This window comes from Serinus canaria, chromosome 5 (genome assembly GCF_022539315.1).
Source record: "Serinus canaria isolate serCan28SL12 chromosome 5, serCan2020, whole genome shotgun sequence".
In the NCBI taxonomy this organism is placed as follows: domain Eukaryota; kingdom Metazoa; phylum Chordata; class Aves; order Passeriformes; family Fringillidae; genus Serinus; species Serinus canaria.
Window position 1 is genome coordinate 28,526,416 of NC_066319.1, and position 26,486 is coordinate 28,552,901.

Sequence of the window (26,486 nt, forward strand, 5' to 3'; positions counted from 1 at the left end):
GAGGGAGGCAATAAGAGAAATACTGAAGAGTTTCACAAATAAATCAACTATTTTAAAGCTTCCTGGAGGAAGCAATTATTTGGAGCCAGGTTACATTTATGAGGGGAACAGACTGTAGGATGGTAACAACTCTATCTTGCAGAGCTGAACCCAGAATAATAAATCTCCAGGAAAGAGCTGTTACAGCGACATTTCTGCCATTCTGTGCAGGTGGGTAATGGAGATGGAGGAAAGTTGCACAAGTCTGGAGTCCTGTCTCCTGTGCAGCACCCAGGGAGAAGAGCACAAAATGGGAAACAGCACATCTGCACCCTTGGGTACCAGGCTTCCACTTCTGGCTCCCATCCAGGAGCTGGCTCCCTAGGAAAGCTCTGCTACTCCCAAATCTGGCCCCTGATCTTCTCAACATCAGGAGATTTTAAAGGTGGGTTTAAAGATGAACATATATACCTTCTAATTACAGGTAACATGTTATCCCTTCTTAGTGGAGGATCTGCCTGTTGGGCAGAGCTGGGGCAGAAGCAAATCCAGCAAAGCAGCCAGCAGCTCTGCCCAGTCCAGCCAACAGCACCCCAGCTGCCACTGACCTGTCAGGAAGGTCATGCACTGCCACTGCCAGCTCTCACTGCTACCTGCCCTCTCACCCCCAGCTGCCACTGAACCTGATGAATAAGACAGGCCTCCCTGGTGCTCTTTGGTATTCAGAGGATGCTGCGGCCCACAACAGCTCCCCCCTCCCTCCCTGAGAGCAGCAGCTCTGTGCCCAGTGATGCTTGGCTGCTCGAGCTGCTGGGTGCTGTGGTTTGACACATGTGGGGACAAGGGAGACCATGTCTGTCCCCCAGCCTTATTAGGGTACATGAGCCTGGAAGATAAACCCTGCATGCCACACAGAGCTGCTAAACTCAGTGTGATCTCAAACACCAACCACTAGAAGAGCTGCCAGATCAGAGGGGCATGTCTGGACAAGGAGTCAAGGGTATTTGTGCCTTGAATACTGGAACCAGTCTGTGCCCTCTTGCCCCAAAATCTGTTTTTTTCCTCACTGGTGTAACCTGAAAAGCCTGAGCTATATCCCACAGATGCACCATGGGCTCAGCACGGACCACATGACAAAGAGCTGTCAAAGAACAATCACCTTACGGCAAGGTACCCTCAGGGCTGCTCAGCTCTGCCTGTGTCCCACAGAAGGTTAAGGTGAGGAGTTTGGTGAACATCATTGACCTGCAAAAAGGAACAGAGAGAATTAGGAAGTCCATTGCGTGTGCTTTCCCATCCCTGCACCCCAGCTTGGTGCCGAGAGAGACCGTTTAGTTTTGCCGAGTACCACCACCGATGAGGAATGGGGGCTGGCAGTGTGTCCTGGCCAGACTCGGCTCTCCGCTCCAGTGACAGCACCGTAAGGGGCCCTCTGCACGGCCCCGGCAGGTGAGGAGCGTGCTAACGCCTTGTTGGCATGTAGCCTGCTGGCATTCTGCTTTCGGGAGGGGGAATCTGCATTTTCACGACACTCTCAAAAACAAGTCAGCGGCTGGGGGAGCTCTTAGTGCGGGGGAGGGCCGGGCAGGGGCAGCGCTGCAGCAGCGAGGGGCAGAGCTGTCCGCTGGTGGCGCTGCGGCACAGAGCGGGGACCGCGCCGCTCCGGCTGCGGCCGCGGCACAGCGCGGGGCGCTCCGGGCTCCCGGCTTTGTGCTACTCCCGGACAAGCCGCGCGTACGGAACATCCCGGCTGCGAGCGAGCAGGACGCCTGGTGAGGGCAGTAGCTCATCTATCCCCTTCCCTGAGCGAGTTGCTCAAACAGGCTTTGTGGCGGGGTCAGTCTCTGTGTCGGGGCTGCTTTTCTGGAGCAGAGATGTTCCTGTGTGCCCTGGCCGTTTTGCCCTTCCTCCAAAGTGCCAGCTGTCAAGGAAGATTGCCCAGGCCACCCACCGCAGGCTGGCTTCCTTCAGGCTTGTCACCCACAGTCATTTCTCATTGCCAGTACAAACCAGAGGTGACAAATAATTTCCAATGTGTCAAAAAGGGCACATTCCTGGCTGCCAGAACTGTGGCAGGAGACCATTGCCCAGCGAAAAACAATAATTAAAAACAAATCTTGGAGGCAAATGACTCCCATGTGCCAGCTGTCTGGTACAGGAAGGTATGCACAGACCAGGGAGCTCCAGTTTTGCAGTAGTAAAATTACAGTAAGATCTGCTTGCTGTGTGGGAATAATGTCTGGAACAAATGGAAATGGGGAAGGTAGATGTCACCCCTTCCCTTCTCTTTAACCTGGCTGTTCCTTCCCAAAGAATAAAAGTCATATCTACAATTACACAAAAATCTTAACATCTTTGAGGACTGCTTTGAACAAGCTGGACAAAAGGATCGCCTCCCTCCTTCCCTATTACATGACTGATAAATTCTGTTAAAAGAAAGGAACACTCATTATGACACACCTGAAAAGGCAGTTACCTTAGTTTTTGAAGCAAAACAAACATGAATAAAAATGGTAATGAACTGTATATAGCACTGAAAGAACAATGGGTGCCTACTCCTCTGCAGTTTCTTGCTTTCTCCCATCCTCTGAGTGCAGCACAACCACAGAAGAGGGACGAGCAGAGCCTGCCCCAGCCTCCCCTCTGCACTCACAGATGTACTAACCCATGTATCTGGAGATCTCTCTAATGTCTCCTATACTGTCCTGCTACCCACTTGGGATTAGTATTTCACCAATGAAACCTATCTCCCCTCTAAAAATAGCACTCTCTTCCTGTACAAACTGTTCTTACACAGACTCAAGGATTAATTAGCCATTTATTACATTTACTGTCTTCCTCTCTGAAATCCACTCATACCATACATGATCTCTTTAAACCTTTCCCCCTGCCCAGCTTGGTCTCATTCCTCAAGGAATTCTATGCAAGAACACCAAGGGCAGCCTTTGCTTCTGAACTTGGGAATTCGATCCTTCTAAGGCTGCACCAACTCTGAACCTCTCTTCCCCAAGCCACTTGAGCATCCCTAAGTTTATCATCTTCATCCTGGTTTTCACAACTGCAACAAATTAATGATCTGCTAGAATTCCAGGCCACAAGGCCTAAGCAGCTAAAAGAAGACAGAAAAAACCCCATCAAACAAACACAAGAAATTATAGCTTCACTTCAAAAGAATTTTTTTAATTTAGAAATGCAGTTATATACATAGAACAATTAAATTAAACTTTGTACAAATATTAAAATACTATTTTCACACCCACTGCAATGTACAGGATACCAGAAAATACATATAAAATAAAGCAAAATAAAACTGAGTGACATCCTGCACAGCATCAGTTATGGTTTTAAATCCCACATATATATGGAGTACCATTCTGCAAATAATTCCATAGTGGTGCAATTCAGATAAAAAGAAAACACATACAGGAAAGAAAAGATTAATGCAGAAAGGCAATCAAGCTCCCCTTGCACTTGGATCAGCAACTACCAGCAGTCTACCCACCACATCATTGGTCTTTGCTTCACAGACAATTTCACTTTGTTTTCTTTTGGAAGGAAGCAACTTAGACAATCTGAACTAAAACACTTTCCAGCAGAACTCAATTGCCTGTCTGACTTCACTCAAGGACAGGAGCAAAAGCATAGCTCACAGAAAGCATATGCAGAGCATCAGTACAACATGTTCTGGTGGGTACAGAGATCTGAACATCATCTGCAGAGGGTTGAGTTTGAAAGCAGTGCTGAACACAGGGCCCTGAAGTGTGGGAAGGGGCATGTTCTGTCCTGGTGTGCTAGGACTGGAAAAAGCCTTACTTCTTATATAAAAATACACCTTAAAATGAAGCCTGCTCTAGGAAACCTCTTTGCACTTTCAAAGCTTGTAGCAGAGAAAAACTGTTTTCTAATTAAGCTCTTCTGCAAGCAAAGGTTTTCACATAGAGCAAATTCAATCTCCTGTTCCCTGTTCCCTGGTAAGGACTGAAGGGTGAGGATGGGGTGAGGCAAGATGTGCAAAGTGAATGGGATTTATTGCATTTATATACAAAAAAAAAAAAACAACCCAATGTGATATTTATTTAAATAGATATCTGGATAGAGTAACAAGGCAGATTTTTTGTTTAAACTGCTATCAGAACAGTAAAACCACATTTTTTGCAAGTACGTTCTAAAAAGATCAGCAAGGACAGCTCAAGTGTGTCCAGCCAGTTGTACATTAATTTTTTTTTTATACAGCAAGCCTGCTGGTGTATGCTAAATCATCTAACAAAGCACAAGCTTCCTTACAACCTGGTCATGATTGCATTAGCTCATTAGTCTGTAGTAAACCTCTGTTTTCTGCTCTTCCTTACACAGCTCCTTGTGTTCCCTTTTCTGTACTGCAAACAACTTAACCATCCCAGATTATTTCCAATGGCTGAGCCAGTTGCTCTCTTACCCCAATCCTCAGTACTGACCCAAGTCATCCACCTCTTGGAGCACCTTAGGATGTTTCTCCTCAAAGCATGTGGAACAGATTTCTTCCTACACACCTGAGTTCTCCACACACTGAAAGGCCAAATTAAGACTCCAGATGCAGTAAACAATTCACCACACCAGAGCTGTAAGGCCAAGAAGAAACCTCAGCAGAGATGTCCAAGGGGTGAAAAGCACTCTGCTTGCTGAGTACATGTCCTGCTACCCAGCAACTTTCCTGCTGGTTAAGGATAAAAATGCATTAAGCTCTTCTCCCTCCCAAACTCATGTTTTAATTCAGCAACAACTCCAAAGGCTCACATGCTTCAGTGCATCTCTCTTGACTTAATTTTTACATCTGCAGTTAATGATGGGGAGGCACAAGCTATTTGAAACCAGAACACACAATTCCCTCTCTCACCAGTGCTGCTGACACCCTTCAAGGCTGTGACACAGTCCAAGCTGGCTCATCATTTGAGGTGAGCTGCATGATGCAGACCCTGATGAGAGACTGGCCCACTTCCCCATGGGTCACTGCCAACTTCACATCGTGGTTCTCTCAGGCTGGTCCAGTTCTACAATGCTTGGGCTGTAAACACTGCAGTGAGTTGCATTTATTTTTTGAAAGAACTATGGAACTGGAAAGGAGCAAGGAAGTTTTTCTATTGCACATAATACCCTGAATTTCTGAAATGCCCTTCCCCCACCCCCCAACTATCAGACTCCAAAAATAATGGAAAGCTTTAAAATAAGTGCTATTTTTACTTTTCTCAATATAACTAAATAATTTTAATGTTCTTGAATATCACAGGATCCAGCACATATGACAAAGCATGAGATGATTATGTTGGGAGTGTTAAATAAGAAAAAATGCCTCCTTTTGAAATCTTTTACCAGACACGGGTGGTGGAAGAAAAGGTATGGAGACTGTGGCCCCATCAGGGAAAACAAAAAAAGGGTAAAAAGCCATTTACAGTACTACATCTTGCAAGGCTGAGCCTCTGTGCTTCCTATCCACAACACTGAGATCCAGGCTGCATCCACTTATGGCAAAATCCAGAGAGAACACACTCACCTCAGAGATAGCAAACACTTCTGAGGCAGAGCACAGCTCAGATCTGAGCAACCTTTGGCTTCAGGCCTTGCTCCTGTAAGTAAAGACAGGACTGTGCAAAGTAGCTGTAACTCTACCCAAACACTTCTCAGTCCTTCAGCCTCGGCAAAATTAAAATAAATATGAATGAATAATAATCATTTGATAACCAGTAAAGTGAGGCCTTGCTCTCCCTCCCCCTTGAAAAAGTTGTCAGACATTTTCTGGGTTCCTCCCCTGTTGTTTCACCTCTTTTTATTAACTTTTTATTATTTATTAAGAAAATTAACTCTAAAGCTAAGGACATAGATGAGCAGTGTGATGCCTCCAAACTGTGTTCCATATTTTGGCTCACACAGATGCTGGGGGCCTGTTCCCACAAGATTTGCTTCAGGGAATAGAGCTCTTCTGCAGGATCTAGAATAATCAGATGGATTACCAGCCAGCACAGAGACTGGCCTGGAAGCTGCTGGCTCACTCTCAACAAGCCAACAGAAGCTGCCTGTTTATGCTTGATCACAACAGCTACACTTGCATATTTCCCTCCTCCACCTCTGCATTTCCCCAACTCGTTAGTAAAGCCATTTCCAACAACTTTTATAGAATCCAGTGATATGAGCTTTAACAAGACCAAGTGCCAGGTGCTGCACTTTGGCCACAACAACCCCCTGCAGTGCTACAGGCTGGGAGAAGAGCTGCTGGACAGTTGCCAGGCAGAAAAGGACCTGGGTTCCCTGACTGATGTCAAACTGAACATGAGGCAGTTTGCCCAGGTGGCCAAAAAGGCCAATGGCATCCTGGCCTGGATCAGGAGCAGCATGGCCAGCAGGACCAGGACAGGGACTGTCCCCCTGTACTCAGCAAGGTTAGGGCCCACCTTGAGTGCTGTGTCCTGTTCTGGGCCCCCCAGTTTAGGAAGGACACCGAGATTCTCAAATGCATCCAGACAAGAGCAACAAGGCTGGTGAAGGGTCTGGAGCACAAATCCTACAAGGAGGCTGAGGGAGCTGGGGTTGTTCAGCCTGGAAAAGAGGAGGCTCTGGGAGACCTTATTACTCTCCCCAACTTCCTGAAAGGAGGGTGTAGTCAGGTGGGGGTCAGTACCTGCTCCCAGGTAGTCTTAAGCTGCACCAGGGGAAGTTTAGGCTGGACATTAGAAAGAAATTCTTCACAGAAAGAGTGACTGAGCATTGGAATGGGCTGCCCAGGAAGGTGGTGGAGTCACCATCCCTGGAGGTGCCATGGTCTAGTTGACAAAGTGGTGTTTGGTCATAGGTTGGACTTGATGGTCTTAAAGGTCTTTTCCAACCTACTTAATTCTGTGTGATTCTGTGAAATTAAAGTACTCCCTCTTTGTAGAGCTTGCTTCCTTTTCTTCCCCACTCAAACTGAATTTTCTCTTCCAAGCTGGCAGTTGCTTGTTTTACAACAGCAGAGAGGAGGCCAGGCCACAGAGGATGTGTTTTCTGCTGGTGGTGCAGGTGCTCATCCAGCACAAGGTTAGGCCTTGGGATCAGCTTCCAGCTTCTCCCACCAACCCAGAACTAGCACTACCCCTTTCAGGAAGGCAACACATTCCTAACTTCTATACCTTGAATTGCAGAGGGTCAGTTTAAGCAGACAGGACCTTAAATGAATAAAAAGCAACTCCTGCTCTGAGCTGTTTAGGCAGCAGGAAAGTCACACAGACTTTCCTCCCCACTCCACTTGCTGAAATCCTCCAATAAACCAATGAAGGAGAATTTACTCAAGCTCAGGCCATTTCCTACAGTCAAAAAGCTAAATACAATCGTCCCCATGCTTATTTTTAAAATTCCAATGGCAGATGTGTAAACAACATTTATCCTCTACAGCTCTTGAAGCTGAGATACCACAGCCCACTGTAAAATGACACAAGATTTTCACCATCCAAACTTAAAAAAAATACCTAAACCACCCAAATGGGATTTATCAAATTCCTGTGTTAATTCAAGGTAACATGAGCAACAGGGAAGGATGTTTAAAACACTTTAATTTTAAATTAACATCCCTCTATAACAAGGATAGGGGGGAAAAAGGATTCTTCCATCCGCAGACACACACTGATCCATGTGTCCTGGGATTTAACAGCTATTCAGAAAAAGGAATAGCAAATACACAGCTGGACACTATGGCCAATCCCCATTTCAAAGAACTGGAGCTAAGCCACAGTGATTTTATACATAAAGATGTTGTATCATTGTTGTCAAGTGCTGTAATGGATTTTACTGTAGCAATGAGGATGAGGATGGTGAGGATTGCAAACCAAAAGCAAAGCAGCAAAGACAGCATCCCTGTTTACCTGCACATTACCACATCATGTGTAAGGCCATGACATTTTGCTCCTTCAACTCAAAAATGTAGCAGCTTCTCATAGGGCAAACACTTCCCTGGTTACTTCAAGACAGTTACGACAAGGTACATGCATCTAAGAAGCCAACTCTTCTTGCTGAAACCAAGCCCATGGAACAGTGTCCAGACCTCACGGAGGAACCTTACAATCACCACAGCACTTGGATTTGGACTGTCTACCCCAGACAAATGTGGCTTCCTGCAGTTATGGAGTCCCAACACACACAATCTGACCTGCTGTAGATAACTGTGGCAGGCAGAGGTACACCTATTTCTGAATTTTCTCTTCCTGACTACCAGAACTTGAAACAATCCTCAAAACTTCAGCACTGAGCTGTGGTGTCCTCTAGCACTGCTGTCATTGTACTCAACTTTCCCTCACAGCAACAGGCTGGCACTGTGTTTAGGAGAAGCTTTACAAAAGCTGCTTACCCCCAGCCACAAGGGAGGAGCCCTTCTCTAGGGGCCCACTGGAGCCCTCCAGGTTAGAATAGCAGACCCTTTGCTGTATGAAGCAAGGAAGACACACCAGCCTATGAGATGGCAGCTACCCAGGATTCAAGTACCTACTATGGCTGGAAAAGGAATTTGGGATTGCACCAATGGCACTAGGAATTCACTACCTACAGGCATTTTTTTTGTCTTGGTATTTTCAAACACCTGAACTTCTTCCAGTGGGCTGCACTGGTAGAGGAAGAAGGAGGAAACAAAAGTCATTTTCAGGAACGGACTCCTGCAGACATGGGACAGAGGGCATTCCTACATGCTGGACTTCTCAGCCTTCAGTGTTTAAGCAATTTCAGTGAACTGCTCCTGCAGGCCTAAGCTGTCACACAGCCCATCTTAGGCGCTTCTAGACATCACAAGTTGCCTCTTAACTCCAGCCCTCCCAAGCCCAATGTCAGTCCCAGTGAGTCATTTTGTTCTACCCTATCACAAAGAGGATGCTGGAAGAAGAGCCTATATAACATATATATGTATATTTAAACTGTGTCTGCACCCAGCGAGCAAGCGGGTTTAGCCCCTGCTCTCTGGGCAGCAGAAGGGCTAGAAAGGCTGATAAGCTGCAACAAGCCGGTGTGAGGAGGAGAAAGGCACAAGAAAAGAGCAGCTCTTCAGAGACTGCTGTCAAACATCTGGCTGGGGAAGAGGAGAGCTCAAATCCACTCTGTTCCTTGAGCCCCTGATGCTGATGGAATGGGGAAGCCAGTGCTGCACCAACTCCACTGGTGCATCCAGGAGGCAACCTGGCGACATCCTTTGGATCTTCAGCTGAGGGCATCTCTTCTTGGAGGTATCCAGGGTACAGCTTGCGAGGATGGGGAAGACTGCACAGAGTGCTTCTGTCCCAAAGGCAGGGAGAGAAGAGGAGGAAGAAATCCAAGATGGAGCAAACTAGACAAACAGCAGACCTCACCTCATGCTTCCTTCAATAAGGGAATATCTGAATGACAGGGAGAGAAAAAAAAAAAAAAAGTAGTCAAAGTTCTGTAGTTCAACACACACCAGAAAAAGTACTGCTGAAAGCAAGACAGGCTCCCACTTTCATAACATGACAATGCAGGGTCTTCCTCTCATCACATCACAAAACAGCACAAAGGAACTCTGGAGGACTCTGCTCCAACCTGCCCCTGAGAGTGGGACCATCACCAGCTCCAGCCTCGAAAAACTCCAGGGACAGATTCCATCACCACTCTGGGTGTATATTTGGTCCTGCATTATCCTCCTAGCACAAAGTACTTCTTAATACCACAGCAAGGGGAAGTTCTGCCCTGAGCTATCTACAAGCCAGTTACATTTCATGCCTAAGACACAGCAGTCCCTGCAGAAGCAACTTTAAGCTACATCTTCACATCAGCTCTGGCATTGCAAAGCCACTCCTTCAGGACAGGACAGAAGTGAGGAATAAAAGATGTTTTGACCGTTCAAAAGACTCGCCCCTCTGCCCTCTACAGTAAGTTCAAGCACATCCCTCTAATGTCTTGCAGGCTAAGGCTGCAGCACTGAATGCTTTGTGGCAGAAAGCTACTTACTAAAATAGTCTAAAAATTAAGCGGCCCAAACATCACAAAGGGTTTCTATTCCAAGCACGTCCTCCCACGCCCACCAAATTAGTTTCCACAAAATACAGTTATTTTATGGCTTTTGCACTATGATGCTAGAGGCTGGATTTCTCTGAAAATCCTTTTTTAAGAGTAAGCAGACTTGATCAGACTGCCCTAGGCTCCCAGTTCTGAGAAGAGTGAATTCTTCGGAAGGTATTAAATACTGCTTACATGTTTAAGAGGTGAAACATGCTATAGAGACTGCATCTTTTCAAAAGCTGCTCTAGTGGCAGACACACATAGGGGCATCCCTTGCTATTTTTTCACCCTAGATAATCAACTCAGAACCTACTCTTATAAGGGTCTCATGTAGTGCTCCTTGCACAAGTCACTTACCATCTGTGTATTCCTCAGAGGAAGTGAGTGATAAAAGGCTCTGTATGTCACTGCTTTCTGAATCTTGGACCTCTTTGTGTACAGGTCTACTGCTAGCCATGCCAGCTACCCAGGAAGAGGTAGCAGCCTGATGCACAAGAACAGTTTCAGAGCGCTGAGAACCACTGGCTTCACACAGTCCAGAATGTCCAGGGGCTTCATCTTCTCTTTCAAAGGTATTGTGAGCCCCTTGGTCCGGCTGCTGCATCTCTCTGGGTCCATTCTGTCCAGCTCCCTCTGAGAGCACGATCTGCACTCGGGAGTCTGAGGGTGGAATGCAATTCCCTGTGCTGCCATATACTGCTTCTTCATAGGATGGCAAGGCCACTTGGACACCATCCACCATAATAGAGACCTGATCTCCAGACACACCTTGGTCCCGCCTCAAAAAATAAAGGAACAAGGGGGGAGGGGGGAGAAAGAAAATAAATCAAGTTGAGTATTTATTTTACTATACATATCTTACCAAGAACCCCAGTAACCTCCCTTGGCAGAACTCTAACTCTCACCATTTAGGGGAGGACAGAAACTTGAATGGTGATTTTAAAAGGTCAAGCAAGCACAGTCTTGGAGCCCTACTGTGAATTGCCACTAAACATGAGCAGGGGCTGTAATTCACAGCACCCGATGGACTTAGCAGCAAGAGCTGAAAAGGTTACAGTGCTTCCCCCCACCCTCCCCGCTTACCTCCATAGCTAAATTTGACAAAGGTCATGACTCAGCTCTGTGCTTTTAGCAAAGAGCACCATTGAGGCCAGCCTGGTGCACTGCTGCATTCTACAACACCCAGCACTGTCTGTTCCACTGCCTCTGCTGCTGGCCAGATAACCTCTGGCAGGATGGGGAAGACAGCTCAGGCACAGCATAAATCACCTGGCCTCGTAAGACCTGAGAGAAAATTTTTCCTTTCTAGGAGTATGGGCCTTTTCAGAAGAGGGCAGACTGTAGGGCCCCACCTCTCAACCGCTCCACTGCTGGAGTGTCTGCCTTAGCTGGCAGCAGTGTTATGGTTGGGCCCTCCTCTCATCCACAAACCCAGGCCAGGAGGGTTCTCCTCCTGCAGCAGAGAAGGATGGCAGACTTGCACATGTATCTGAAGAGCAGCACTGTTTAATTTCAGGTCCACAGGACCTCAAGCAGTCAGGGAAAGATGCACATATATATACCCAAACACAGACTTTGGCAGCTATCCAAGGCTAGAAGAGGTAGGAAACTGATCTACAGCCAGGCAAATAAGTATCATAACTTTTTCCATTCAAAGCCAAGGCAACAGCATAAGGAAGGAAGTCACTCAATGGGTGGCACATAAGACTGGGGACTGCAGGTGGGCATCACAGCCCACCATTTCAGAGAAGTGCTGGATCAGCAGGATGGGGCAGAGATGTCTCTGAGGTGATGAAAAGGGGAACAGAGAAGCGAGGAGCCAGGTTGCTCCAAAACTAAGGTCTAGCCCACCTACCTGAAGGGGCTTCTACTGCAAAGAAAGAGGGGGGCCTCTGAGCCCCTCCAGACCCAGCTACACTTACCTGCTGTGATGGAATGACTTCAGCTTTGGCTGCAGCAAAACAAACAGCACAACTAACAGCAGAATCAGGGCGACGGAGCTTGCTGTGGAGGCTACTATGGACAGCGTGGGCACTCCAATTGTGGGAGGAGAGTCCTTTTCTACAAAACCAAGGGGAACACAAGGTAAAATGTGTAACTGCCATAGAGAAGGAAAAACATTCACACTGCTCCTCAGGACTTACTCCTGGGTGTGTGTAAGGAACCCGTTTCCCCTACAAGACACAGAACCTATCTCAGTTTGCAGCTTATGATGACACCTCTCCATCAGCTGTAAAGGGAAACCAACACAACACAGGCACATACAAGGGTCCTTTGGAAAAGCACAGAGCAAACAGAAAAGCAATGGAAGCAGGCCATGGGAACTGACAGATGGTGTAAGGGTCATGTTATATATAGATCTGCCTGAGCAAAAGCTAGAAAATGTCATGATGTCACCAGCAAGGCCAGTAATTGTCTAGCACAATAAGCAGCATATTTTAGGCCAAACAACAGAAAAAGTTACAGAAAACATTTTTTCTCAACTAATGTAACAGTCATGCAAAGAGGGGTGGAAGTCAATTGGCTGGGTATTATTATGCATTTATTACAATTAAGACACAGAAAAAATTAAGTTTCTCTCATACACAAACATATGCCAGAGGATGGAGAAGGAAGGCAGATGTTTTTTCAGGGTGCTGAGTTTTCAGTGTTAGATACATGTGCCCTGTTCACATTACTCTTTCCTGCCCTTCTGCAGCTGTGCTGTGTGACTGCATGGAAACCAATTTGGCTTTTAAAGGACCTGGGCAGGAATAAACTGGGAGCAAAGAGAGAATGGCTTGGAGGTGGTATTGCTGAGCACTGCATACCATGCCTAGAAGGCTACACTAGTCCTTTCACCTCTCTAGAGGAAATGTCTCTGTGTTGTTTCTGTCCCTAATTTGTGTCTTTGGTAGAGATCCAAAAAGCCTCACCTACCCACCAGCAAACACTACTGTGAATTGCACATTTGGTTTACGCAATTCCCCAGTTCCTCTTTCTATATCCAACACATTCTTCAGAAGCACAGGGATCAAACTGCAGAGTGAATTCAGGACACATGCAATGAGGGATGAGAGGCAGAGCAACAGGTAAACAAAAAAAAAAAAAGAGTTGGAGAATCATTTTTTTAAGCCTACAGCCTGAAATCTATCACAAGACAGGCATTTAAGATGGAAACCTAGTTTGTAATTTTCTGCATCATCTCTTGGGGTCAAACCTACTTGGTTTAGTTGTTTTGAACTTGTTTCTTCGAAATCTTTTAGAAGTAGCTTGACCCCTCCCCAGGGAAAAAAAAAAAAAAAAAAAAAAACAGTGTCTAGCACATTTTTCCCTCTGGCAAACAGGGTTGAGTAAGGATTTTAACTTCCAGCATTTCTCAGGGCACTAACAGGAACAAGGGAAGGCAAACAGAGATGCCCCATTTTCAGCATCAGCACATGATGCTGTCAAACTGCTCACTATCCAGGGTGCACTGCAGAACATTTATCATCTCATATGCCAAAAAAATGTCACTACCTCATACAATAAACTGCCAAAAGGCTATGGGGCTGATAGGCTCAGAGCTGCACAAAACACAACTGCTAGGGACTTACTTTATCCTATATGGAGCAGGTAGGATCTTACCCTTACCAATAATTTTAAGACCTACTGCCTTTGTAGAGTCTCCCACCCCCTTCCCCTTCTTTGAGCCTTTTGAAGGAGAACCACTAGTCAAGTCAGCTATCTCTGACCCTGAGCAGTTGATTCAAAGCTTGTGTGGTGAAAGCAATGGCTTTTTCATTGGGTCAGACTTTTGAGGCACCATATTTTTGATAATGCCACTGACCCTTCAAGATGCTAAAGAAATCTGAGGGATTTCTGCTCATCACAACACAATCCTTCAGCTAGACCAAGTGCCACCGTTCAGGAATGCCACTCATGGAACACCATGTGCAATAGCACAGCTTTGCTCTCCAGCCTGGGTGCAGCAAGCGGAAGAAGGATCGCTGCAGAAGGGAAGCTTAAGCTGAATTTAAAAGTCTCCTTCAGGATCAGGATTTGCTGCCAGGTAAACTCCCAGATCCTTCCTTATATATCATAGGAAGGGGCTATTGGAGTGGCATAAAAAGACAGCGTCTTTGGGACAGGACAGGATGTTCCAGAGATGAGATGTATGCATTGAGCTCCATAAAGAGTTTGATGATGGTAATTTTTTATTTCCTGTTTCTTCCCAATTAAGCTGACACATTTTGCTTTATGTATTATGAGACTTAATTCCAAAGTATACATCCTGCTGGCTCAGCAGGACTGAGTAGTAAGGTTCTATCAAGTAGCCCACCTAGAAGAGGGGAGAGAGTTCTCCTTTTATCCAATATACCCACTGTTAAAAGCAGAAGAGTCATAGGCAAATTAAGAGCTGTATTATCAACATTTTCCTGCAAATCTTTTTACTTTGCTGCTTTGGTGGAGGAATTCCTGTTCAGCTGGGGAGACACAAAACAAGAGCTGTCCACTTCTATTTGGACAGAAGCAGAAATCATTTGTCAGCAATGTCCTTTCCCACCAGTACAGTGAAAAGTAGAACCAATCTTTTCAGCACAGGAAACTGACGGTTACTTAACCAGTTTGCAGGGAAGACTGACTAAACACACACACACACACACACACACACACGCACGCATAGACTCACTGAAGGAGATGCACCATCAAACCCATCAAAGAAAAAACAGACAGCATGGAAAATGCTACTGTTAGGGCTTCCAGCATTCCTGGGATGAGAGGCTCAAGATAAGAGGCTCCACGTAAGTAACAAGTTGCCTACTTTATACTCCTGTCCATGGCTTTTCTCCTTGTGTTAGGGACTCTAAATCTGCATCTGACAGGCTGCTACTGAAGAGACATTTTAAAGAAAGAGTCGTGATTGTGAGCTGCATTTATGAAATTGCTGGAGCAATGAGAGACAGCCATATGGACTTCCTCAGCATTACACTAAGTGCTTAAGGATAATCTGAAAAGTCAATGCAAGAGCAATTCTAGAGTCAGGGAGCACTCACCTGGGCTAAGTCTGCAGCTGACTTCCATGGCTGGGTTCCACTCTCCATTCTTGCATGTCAAGTATTTATAATCTCCTTTCAGCATGTAGCCTTCAACACACAGATACTCTATAACACTGCCTGAAGTCAGAGGGTTGTTGCAGGGGCTAGGGTGGCATTTATAGCCTCCATTCTCAGGTTGTGGTGGCTGGGGACAATCTGGTAAAAAAGAAAGTATCATGAGGGACATCTCAGAAGAAGACACCTATTACACAGTATATATGAAACAAAGGCAGACTTCCACCACAAACACCCACTAAATTAGGAAACTACTAAAACCAAGAAGAAAGATTGTTATACAATGGTAGAGAACACCTCTGATAAGGTTTCTCTGATTGTTAAATACTGCTTGTTATCCCAATAGTACAGTCCAACTGGCAGGCACCAAACTGGTGATATTTTTGAACAGTGACACAACATAGATTCCACATGAGAGAGGCCCAGGAAATCCTTACTGCTATCTTCTCCCCACAGCTGTTTCACTAGAGACTGGGGTGAACCTAAATACCAGGCTTTCCTATTAATAAGGCAGTGGAGGAGTGTGAGACCTATTGAAAGGAATGAGGAATGCAAAAACCCCTCTGTACTATGGGTACACAATGTCAAGGTGCAGACCAGCCCCATCATAAGGCACCCTAGAAGCCTGTAAAGCACACAGATTTTGACTATTTTACATAGATATGCCACCAACAAGATTGGCAACAGAGCTTTGTTGCAGTAGGATGAAATTCTTCACTGAAAGGGTGGCCAGGCGTTGAACCAGGCTGCACATGGGACGGTGAAGTCACCATCCCTGGAAGAGTTCAAGAAACAACCGGACATGGCACTTAGTGCTATGGTTTAGTTACATGGTGGTGTTCCATCAAAGGCTGGACTTGATCATCTCAAGGGGACTTCTCCTAGAACCAAATGTTCCAGTCTACTTTTAAAAAGGAATTCAGTGTATTATGAAAACATTTCTTAAAAACCCACTCTGTTTACCTGTATGAGTGTTAGAAGTATTTCACATTCCTGTTTGTACCTCCATTACCCAGACTAGTGGCTTTGGCCCGTGTGGTATCCGGCACATGCCAGAACTTTTTTTGCAGAATTTTCAATAGCCATTCCAATACAAACAACAAACCAAAACTGAGGAAACTGCACTGAAAACAGGATGTTTGTCTTGCTCAGAACTTCCTCTCTTCTGACAGGTCACAATGACCCTTCAGAACAGCCCCAATAACTTCTGCTGACAACATACATCAGCTTCCCAGACTTCATAAAAGAAAAATACATCACAGATCCCTCTTGAGACATTTTGGGGCATGGAAAATCAGTCAACCCACACAGGGTGTTCCATCAGAGCATGATGACCCAGACCTGTCCTTCAACCCCAGAGCACACATTCTCCCATGTTCTACCTCTAAGTGACCCACTTACTGTAGGACAAATAGCAACAAACAGCTGGGCAAAGTTGAAGTAATTGGATTTTTAGCAAGATTTAAGAAGCAAAAGAAAACTTGAGATTCATTCACTGTGGAAAAATTTGCCACATTGCCTTAGTCCAAACGACTCTTGAACCTAAACACATATGAGAATGCAGCACAGGTAGTGCTTGTAAATGCCAATAAATGCTGAGATGAAGTGCTGAGTGAAGCAAAAAATGCTCTGGTATGAGTTCTGCCAGCTTTAAAACTGCAATTCAATTTACTTCTTCAGAAAAGGTTAACAGGGGTCTAAGCAGCAGCTTTTCAAGAGGACTTTGTTCTTGAGATTTATTCTTAAATAAGCTTCAGAGAAGCCACTGTCCTGTGCCTCATGAGCTTTAACTGTTACCTCTTCTGTGCTTTTCATCTTTTCTTTCTGCAATAATTTTGTAACTAATGTTTTAATCCTGCACACGATGAGGCTGAACTTCCTTTCACTGAGAACCTGTGAAACATTTCAGGGTATTTGGGATCAGCTAAAGCAACAGATTAATGGCAAATTTCACATTCTAATATATAGACGAATGCCCTGGTTCATCTGCAGTTCAGGAGAGGTTTTTGTGCTAAATTGCAAAACCATTTGAGCACCAGATTTTAGCAGTTTACCAGGTACCTCTCCTGGCAGTGGTGGAGAGCTGTGGGTAAAAGCCAGCATCACCACAGCAGTTGCCAAAACCCAAGAGCAGACAGGACAACTTCCCTACAGCTTTTTATACCACAGTAGGTACCTGGAACTGCTTGGGAGTCATGCACAGCATCTTTCTGCTGACCGCAGCAAAGAGCTCAGTTCTGTGGTTCCCTTTTCTCCTGAGCTATGCCCATGAGCTGAGCTGAGCCTGGCCACTGCACTAGGAGCCCTTCTGCACACAGAAGCAGCTCACTGTAGGTTCCCCTTCTATCATAAAGTGCCACCTACACTGATGAGATTTCTCAGTCACATACAAACATCATCCAGCCAACAAGAAACAGGCACTCATTTACTTTGCAATAACAATCTCAAAGGCTTGGAAACACTACCACATCAGGCACCTGCAGAACCCTGATCTGGTCTCTCAGGTAAGGTCTGCAGGAGATGCACAGCTATTCAAGTGGAAACTGGATTCCTCCTCATATCCACAGACAACTTGGACCAGAAAGGAGAGAAGCAGCTGGTAAGTGTGTTCAGGCAGTTATACCTGACTTGTCCTATTCACAGATTGCAGAATCAGCCACCTCCCCTTCCCTCTACCCCCAACCTTCATTTATCATCAGCATCACAGCATCGAGAAGTACACAAGTATTTTAAAATGTCACCATCACTGTGATGGAAGAACACTGCCTGTGTGCGGGGAAATAGATAAAAAAGGTATGGATTAGGCAGCCAGAACATCAACACCCTCCACCCTCAACGTGATTGAGCGGATCCTGGACTGTCCTTTGCAAGGCAGCCTCAGGGGAACAAAGCTTCTCAGAGCCTGCAGCTTTGGGAAGGTCTACTAGACAGTGTTGATGGCACTGAAAATTGCTGAAGGCAAGGCTTGGGTGGGTAAGATGATGGACTAGTGGTAACTAAAAAACTGAGGAAGTCAAATACCCCTGCTCCCTATTAGACCAGCTCTCTGTCCCTGGCATCTCTGACAGAATGCAGCACCTCTGCAAACTAGGGCCCAGTCCAGCATAACAGAGGGATACAGAATGCCTGGGACAGACAATGTTTCCTAAGACCTGTTTCCTAAGCTTTCACTGCTCTCAGCTTTCACACTCTCCAAAACAGGTTTCTTCAACTGCCTCCATATATGCACTCTGCACATATGGAGTGGAGTGGAGCCCCCACACACTGGGGCTAATAGAAGACAAAGTACAAGTTTGATTCTGCACTATCCTTTATGTCTCCAGCAGCAAAACTTACACCCAAGTTTGCAGCACTGGTGTATTCACAGCAATACAGAACCAGGCAGAGCACCCCATTTACTGCTGTCCACAGAACAAACCACTGACATTTCAGGGGTGAAAAAAGCTGGGTACCAACTGCTGCCAGAACGCAGACCCAGAGCAGCCCATGCCTGGCTGTGGTTAGCAGCAGCTAGAAGGGGCTGGGGCTGCCTGTGTGAACTGTGTATTACCACTCTGGAGCACGGCTGCGTCGGGATGCTTCAGTACTGGGAACAGAAAGATACATGCAGGGATTTCGTCAACTTCCTCCCTGAAACACGTATTTTTGGAAGGACAAATGTTCATGCAGGGGAGGGAAGAATAAGAGAGCCAAGTTACAGAAGTCACCAACTTCCTAGGGGGTTACTGACATTCTAGGCTTGTAAAGTTATTGCCAGGATCTTGATTTATCAAGCTTTCAGGAGGCACAGAAATAGGTTTTAAGCATTTCTCCACTTTGTGCAAAGGGAGCAAATACTCCCAAAGGCCCTGTTTCTAGGAGGTACTGAAGCTTATGACATCTCCTGAGAGAGCCGGTTCTCTGCCAGCATACACTGCTGGAAAACAGAAAGGAAATGAAAGTGCAAAGACTTAGAACATTATTGAACTCCATTCAGAGGTAAAGAAATTGTCATTTCCAGACTGACAGGCAGAAATTAAGTTATGCACCGGAGCTTCTGCAAATACCATTCCAAACCACTTAGTATTTCATATACAGTTTTTTAATATGTAAATGAAAAAATACTAAGCCAGAATGTACCTCCACCCCATGTCCCACCAAATCACCTACAAGCATCATATTTTCCTGTTTTGGTCACATAAAAAAATACTGTCCTCCTTCAAGGAGGGTCAACTGCTCTGATGTTCTTTGAATAGCTGTTACCAGCTTGACAATAACCACCACAACACTAAGGAACCTCTTTTTTGTTGCAGCAACAGCAACATCACATTGTACCTTCACCAGCTCCCTTGTCCATGGCTCTCCTTCAAGAAGCAATCCTCACTTGCTTCCTCTTCCACCAGATTCACAGACAGCAGTGAGGAGCTGGAATCCAGCTTCTTTTAGAGACAGTTAGAGACAGTTGGCCAAATTGATTAATCTAATCACCAAAGGATGAAATGGTTCTTTCATGCCCTGGCTGAGCTGAAGCTGAGCAGTGGTCCTGAATACCAACCTGATGCAGAACTAAAAGCATTTCCAGCATAATGTAACAGACACAAACCCAAGCCACGGTCATATATAATGCCACAGATGGAAGCATATGGTCTGTTGTGTGCTGACACAAAAGTGAGAGGTTTAAGTGCTCAGAATATAAACCACAGAAGCACAGCTGAGCCTCGATCACTGAGAGTGAAATTCACAGATAAGCAGAAGATTTACAAAGCTCAAGCAGGATGAGTCTGTTGTGGCAAGCACGAAGAACAATACACTCTACTCATGCATACAAAGAAAGACTAAATCATACTTCAATCTGACTGGATAATTGTCACAGAATTATAAAAGCTCCCCAGTATTAACCTTCTTTGCACAGGTATAACACCACATAGAAGTCTAAGACCTCTCTACAGTCTAATTTGCTTGTCACTGTCTCTTTTTTTTTTCAATCGGTAAAATTCATGGACTCTACGAGGGGTCTTACAACCCTCCTTTCTGCACCAAGCTGAACTGTTTTTAAGTCACTAACCTGTTTTACTGGGCAGTCTGCCTATACAGAGATGAAAACCCAACTCTCCTCAAAAAAATGCATTTTTATGAGAAAAACCCCAAAATCCAAACAAACAACTGAACAAAAAAAACCCACCCCAACCAACCAATAAACCAAGGAAGCTAACGAAAAATTCCTTCTAATTATGATCTGCCAGAGTGCATAACTAAGTTTGTAACTGAGAGAGAACAAGCCACGGCATTGCTCACCTTACATGGGCAGACAATTGTGCATAGCATTGCTTAACAACAGGATGTCTTACACTGAACATCCAGTAATAGTTCTTCTTCTCCTAAGCAGGACACAAAGGTCACTAAAACTAGGTAAGGAACAGTTCTGACAAAATAAAGTTGCTCTTTACGTGAGTCAGGCCCAAATCCCGGCAACTTCAAGAGGAAGCTGGACACAGCCTCAGGTAAATCCCTCACTGTCTACACAAGTGCTCTAGCAGGTTTGACTATCCTCAGAGCAGTGGCACAGGAGCCTTACAGGTCTATGCTGAAGCACTTGGGAAGACATTTGTGCTTACAACTGTTCCACTGGATGCCCTGAGTGTGTGCCCTGCTTGGATACTGTTAACACCTCCTGGCCTTTTAGACACACCACAATTTTTCTGTGATGTGGAAACTAGAAATGGAAGATGCTAAGCTCAGTACTTCTATTTCTTCATGTACAACATTTTCTCCATTTAACAGATACTATCAAGACTCACAGAAGAAAAACATCCTACAAACAAAAACCACCCTCCTAATCAAGATAAATATTACCCTGGCTAGTCTGGTTAAACTTGTCATGTTGTCTCATGTCAGCAGGTCTTACCTGGTGAGTAAATATCTCTGTGAAGCAGAACACAGAAGCACCCAATTAAATTGTCCCAGTGCTAGAGGTCATGCCATTGCTTTCATGCTGTTTCCCCTGAAGCTCGATCCTAACTTTTTGGTACTACTTTGATTGCCCTACAGTAGGATTTCTGTGGAATAGCTCAGAAAACGTTGGCTTGTCTCAAGGTCTGCCATCTTTTTGTCTCTTCCTGTATTTCCTGTCACATAGGAAGGTTTCCTCCTGGTCACAGTCATTTCCTGTTCACTCTCTTACAAGTTGTGTTTCAGCACACTCCACAGTGGCAAGGAGAACTTCTCTGACCAAGTCTCCAGTTGCCCAAAACATTGTCACCTTTATTCTTTTTGGCAGGACTTGCCACCAGCCTTAAAAACAGCACATGTAGAAAAGTACCCAAAATAAACAAAAGATATCCCCATCTTCCAATTACCTGTCTCTGCTACAGAGACTTCAGTTTTCAACTTGGATAATTTGTGTGTGTATCACCTCAGTACAGCTGAGGGAACTGCAAAAGCTATTACTAATTTCTGGCAAGGACCTTCCAAACAACCCCGAACTCTAAGGGAGAAAACCTCTCTCTCTACTCCCACCTTCAATCTGGGTCTTGCCATAACTAAATACTGAAATACTAATTCCATCTGAAGCCTTCTGCAGAGGATGTGCATTTTCAGCATCTCAGACCTGAGGTTCAGGTTTAACACCATGCTGAAAACAACAGAGCCAGATTCACAGTTTTTTTCCAGTTAGTGCCCTGAACGGGCTTGCAGCAATAGTGGGGTTTTATCAATTGCTATTTGCATGCAAATTCATTCACAGGGTTTCATCATTTTACACAATGCTTTTTCACAATAAAAACATGACAGCCTGAAGCAGTCAGCAGGCTAGAAGTGCAAGCCAGGGAGCAGCAAGAATGCTCACTTCAGCTTCTACAGGGTCTGGCAATTCGAGCAGAGTGCTGCCCATGGATCCCACCCAGGCACGACACTGAATGTTGGTTTGGCCTCAGCAAATGCATTTGGTTGCTTCCTAACAAGAACTCTGGTCATATTTGCTAATAGAAGAGACTTTTTTCTCTCCTTGCAGAGTTTCAGTTCTTGCCAGCAGGGCACTACCTGACCTCTCTGCTAACCTCCCAGTTGTTTAGCAAGCCAATAAGGAAATAATTTACTTCTCCCTTTGCCCACTTCTTGGATATACTCCTAACTTCTGTCACCAGTACTCAGAGAAGCATGAATGCGATCCAACCAGATAACAGCATCAGTGCTGTCCTTAGCCACACAGCAGGGTAGGCAGCCACAGCAGCTCCTTGAGCAAAAAGAGAGGAATGCATTAGCCCCACAGTGCTTCAGACAGACTCCAGTGCCTCAAGTTGCACCTAACAGAACACACTGCAAGTAACTTTAATTGAATTTGTTTGGTTTGGGTCTTCTTTGGTTTTGCTTTGGTGTGGTTGTTGGGTCTGGGTGTTTTTCTTATTTTTCAGTGCAGCATTTCCTCACAGGGAAGACATTGTCTCATACACTTCCACATTTGCTATGGCAGGATAGATCCTTACCTAGCATATGATGAACTCAAACTCCACTATGCACCTACTGAGAGAAAAAAACATGAAATGTAGCACCAAAACTAAAGGCACACACGTAACTGGCATATGTACCAGTTTCAACAACAAGCACTTATTTTATATGTCCTTGGACAGGAAATTCACTGTCCAAGTTAGCTGCTTTATCCCCTATGCTCTGCAGAGTCTAGGCAAAAGGTGGTTTCCTGCCTTGAGAAGAAAAAATATTTAAAAATACATATACACCTATTTTATTCAAAGAACATACAACTACCTGTCATGTCCCTCTAACCCAATCTCCTGCTGAGTCATTCTCTGGGGGAACAGGGGAAAACAGGCTGACTGAAGAAAAAAAACATTGCACAAGCTTCTTTTTCAGTAAGGAATTTTTCTTCTTAAAATGGGGCCTTCAGTCACACAAGATTTCCTTCTGGTGTTTGGCTCCAGGAGCCTTCTGCAGCAAGGGAGATGATGGAGGAAGATGACTAGCCAGCTTCACTTTCAGTGTGAAATCCAGAGAAGCACTATCCCAGTTTTTTCTTCTCCTCCCTTGCACACACAAACCAGCCTATAAACAGCAGAAGCTACTTTTGGCAGCCCTTCCCTCAGCAGCTCTTCAGTTTTAGTAAGAAGCAAGCCTGTTACAATTTCATACCCCTTTTAGACTAACTATGCCAACTAAACACCATCTTTTACCAAAGAAAGAAACACTTCCTAGCCAGTTGGTCTGGAGAGAAAAAGCACCTTGATAAGCTTTGATCAACAGCACTGCCACTCCCCACCCACACCTTCCTTCCTGTTGAGAAAGCAATAACAAGGGGATGTGCTTTAGCGGTAGATAAAAAAGCAGTCACCCCCCACCCACATTTTCCAACAAGAGTGCCAGTTCCATTTCTGAATGCTAAATACCTTCAGGTTTCCAACTAACCAGGCTTGCCTGGATGCACTCACAAGCTTTCAGCACAGCAGCTTCCCACTATGCACCCTCTGCTCCTGCATTGTCCTTCCCAGGCAGAGAGCCTGGATTAATATTAGGCTAGGAAATTGCTCATCAAGTACTTCAGGGACAAACGTCCCCGCTTTTAACAGGAGGTTTGAGCTGAACACAAAGAGCCACATGCTTTACACAGGGGTTTCTCTTGGCAGGCTGGCTCCAAGAAGCACAATGACCTGATCTGGGAATAATATTTGAGATTTTATCCTCTTCCAGCATCTTCAGAGCATTTTTTAGCCCACACAATGAAATTCCAACAAAATGTGTGCTGCAGTCATAAGAAAACCTAGAAGACAAGAAGGTATCTCCTGGCCAAGGTGAAGCATGCTTTGCTCCCCTTTCAGGTAGCTTGACTGGGTTTTCTTTGTTTACTGCCCACCAGTGTACTAGCCTGTGTGTTTTAACCATGCAAACACAGTAGCTGCAGATAGAACATGTGAAAAGGGACCCAGACTGAAGCCATCCTCTGCCAGCTGGCAACAGTTGACAACTTGGTGTGCTTCTAGCCAGAGACAGGATTCACTCTGTAAAACACATATTACCAGATGCCCAGGTTTTCCACTGGTCTGTAATTTCTGGGGAGGAGATGGGGATTGGAAGCAGGAGAACAGATTTTGAATCTTCTCCTTTTCAGTGCTCTGGCTTTCTCTAGCAGATGGGTCATTTCCCAAAGGGGCAAACCTGATACAGCAGCTGCTGCTGGGGCCTAGTCACAACAGCTGAGGCTAAAGGACCTCTTTATATTTAACTTACAGGCGGTAGAAGTCAATAAAAGACCTCCATTGTGAGTGCACACACTTCTCACTGACCCTGCCCCTAAAATATTTTAAGCCTTCCTAAAAACACACTGCAAAACATAACCTTCTTTTGGGTTCTGTGTATTAAGCAGGGGCCAAGTGCACTGAAAAATAAGCTCTCTGTCTTTACTGGCTCCAGATGCTGCTTATTCTGAAGTCACAGACAGAAGACCAAACTGAGCAGGACTGGAGTCTTCAGAGGGCAATTACAGTTTCCCCAGCAAGCGCATACTCTGAAAAGGAGGCTTATTTTTTATGTCATAATGTGGGTAAATGAGAAGAAGCAAAGCAAAAAGATTTGTATATATAATCATATAGCTGTGCATTTATATAATTAGACACAAGCACTTAAAATGTGTACAGTAACAGGCACCCCTCACAGCCATCCCATACACAGTAAAGCTGCTTTATTTTTTTCCTTTTCCTTCTTTCTTTTTTTTTCCTTAGGGCAGGGGAAGAAAAAGCAAGAAAGAAAAGACTCTAATTGCAGCCTTCCACCAATGCAGTCGCCATCTGGTAACTCAAGAGACACATGGAGACGAATTATCTTAATTAACATGTTACAACAGTATTTAAAAAAACTGTATGCTTATTAACACTCAGCTGTGATTAGCCAACCACAGAGGAAGCCTGCTAGTGCAACATTAATTATGGGTCTTGTCTGTCTTTCTATTAGAAATATGATTTTTTTTTTTACCCCCAGTAGTTTATCTATCTCCTAAAAAGAAAACCATTAGCATTAAAGCTTACACTAAAATGCAAATTATATTTACTTTCTACAAGAGTCAAAATGTTTAGGCTATATAAGCTGCCACTGGTGCTTCTACAGTGCTACAGATTGTCTGGATATAAAACATACTTCTCTCTGCCCCTTAGAAAGCCTTGCTTCAGTTAAAGAACTCCCAGTGCCACTGATATTTTGGCAGAAAAAGAAATGTTATGCCTTTCAAGTTTCTTTCCCCCTTCAAAACAGGACAGTCTTTGCTGTATGCTAGGCAGTTGAAAAACCAAGATCCAAATTCCAGGTCTAACAAAAACCACATCTGTGAAAGGAAGATTTCTGCAATGGAAAGCAGCAACCAAACACAACTGCACTCCAGCAGCACATCCACCTCCCTCGAAGAGTGCTACTCACTGTAACAACTGCATTATTTTCCCTGTAATAAGCCAACCTGTAATGTGGTCCCCTCAGATACATTCCCAAGTGATTCAGCCTGACGGGCTCTGAGACTAACACTTCCAAGTTTTTCAGAGTTGGCTCTGTGTTATGTTTGCACAGGGCTGGCTGCAGCAGGGCTCTCATCCGTGCCAGGCATTCAGGACATCAGGATAACATCATAACAAATCATAAGACAAAAACCTGGTGCTTCTAAACAAAGCCAGGATGATAAATTAATTCCGGAAGCATTAATAAGGAGGAGGAAGCAAACCAGGAACAACTGCAGAAGTACTTTTAAGATCTTCTGATACAGTAATCTTACTCTGTACACACACAAATTAAAGTTATTGGTGATGTATGTGGAAGCTCACGAAGCTTACTTATGTCCCATAAAGATGAAGAGCACCTGACCAGTACTTTACAATATCCCACACTGCCAGGACAGAACAAACGATTTGCATCTGGGCTGCAGTTGGAGTCAGCAGTACAGGGGCTGCAAAAAAGCCAATTTAATACTGAAACTTGCTCTCATCCATGGGCATAGTGGCCACATTTCATTTGCTTTTGTTTTCTAAGGCTGTCTCCAGCCTCCCTGTGCCTTCTTCGAGCCACCCTATAATTATTTTCACATGTTCCAAGAAGGAAATTAAGCAAGTACTGTAAAAACACTTTGTATAATCAAAAGGTTAAAGATTCTGCTGTTGAATCCAAAACCCAGTAGCCCTGTGGGCTCATAAGAGTGGGCTCTTCCAGTCCTAGATTTTCTTTTATATTGCAACAAAGAGGAGATTATTTAAAAATAATAAGAATTGTCAAAATAAGTTGATGATCTTACAAAAAAGAAATAGCTGTGCAGGAACTTACTTCATACAGCTTTGATTTGTATCTTGTCCCTGCTTACCTGTTTCTCGAAACTTACAAAACTAAAAACTGGTCTCAGTTGCAGGGGTAACCTGCACATATACTCCACTGTTTCCTTGTCTGTTCCTACGTGGGTTTTCAGTTTGGACATAGCAATAC

General features: G+C 44.8%; 1 protein-coding gene across 11 annotated transcripts in view; it reads right to left on the reverse strand.

Annotated features, from left to right (window-relative positions):
• Positions 1–3,138: 3,138 nt before the first annotated feature.
• The window catches only part of SUSD6 (sushi domain containing 6), a 91,343-nt gene continuing 67,995 nt past the window's right edge, over positions 3,139–26,486 (reverse strand). For 10 of the 11 annotated variants that reach the window (XM_030239811.2, XM_030239810.2, XM_050974646.1 and 7 more), the window contains 4 exons: positions 14,994–15,191; positions 11,901–12,039; positions 10,336–10,757; positions 3,139–9,338 (listed from right to left, as the gene is read on the reverse strand). In XM_030239811.2, the coding sequence (XP_030095671.1) occupies positions 9,313–9,338; positions 10,336–10,757; positions 11,901–12,039; positions 14,994–15,191 (785 nt within the window). In that variant the 3' untranslated portion in view covers positions 3,139–9,312. Of the gene's footprint in view, positions 9,339–10,335; positions 10,758–11,900; positions 12,040–14,993; positions 15,192–22,510; positions 22,535–26,486 lie in introns of those variants that run through there. The other variant, XM_050974652.1, reaches the window with a different exon arrangement.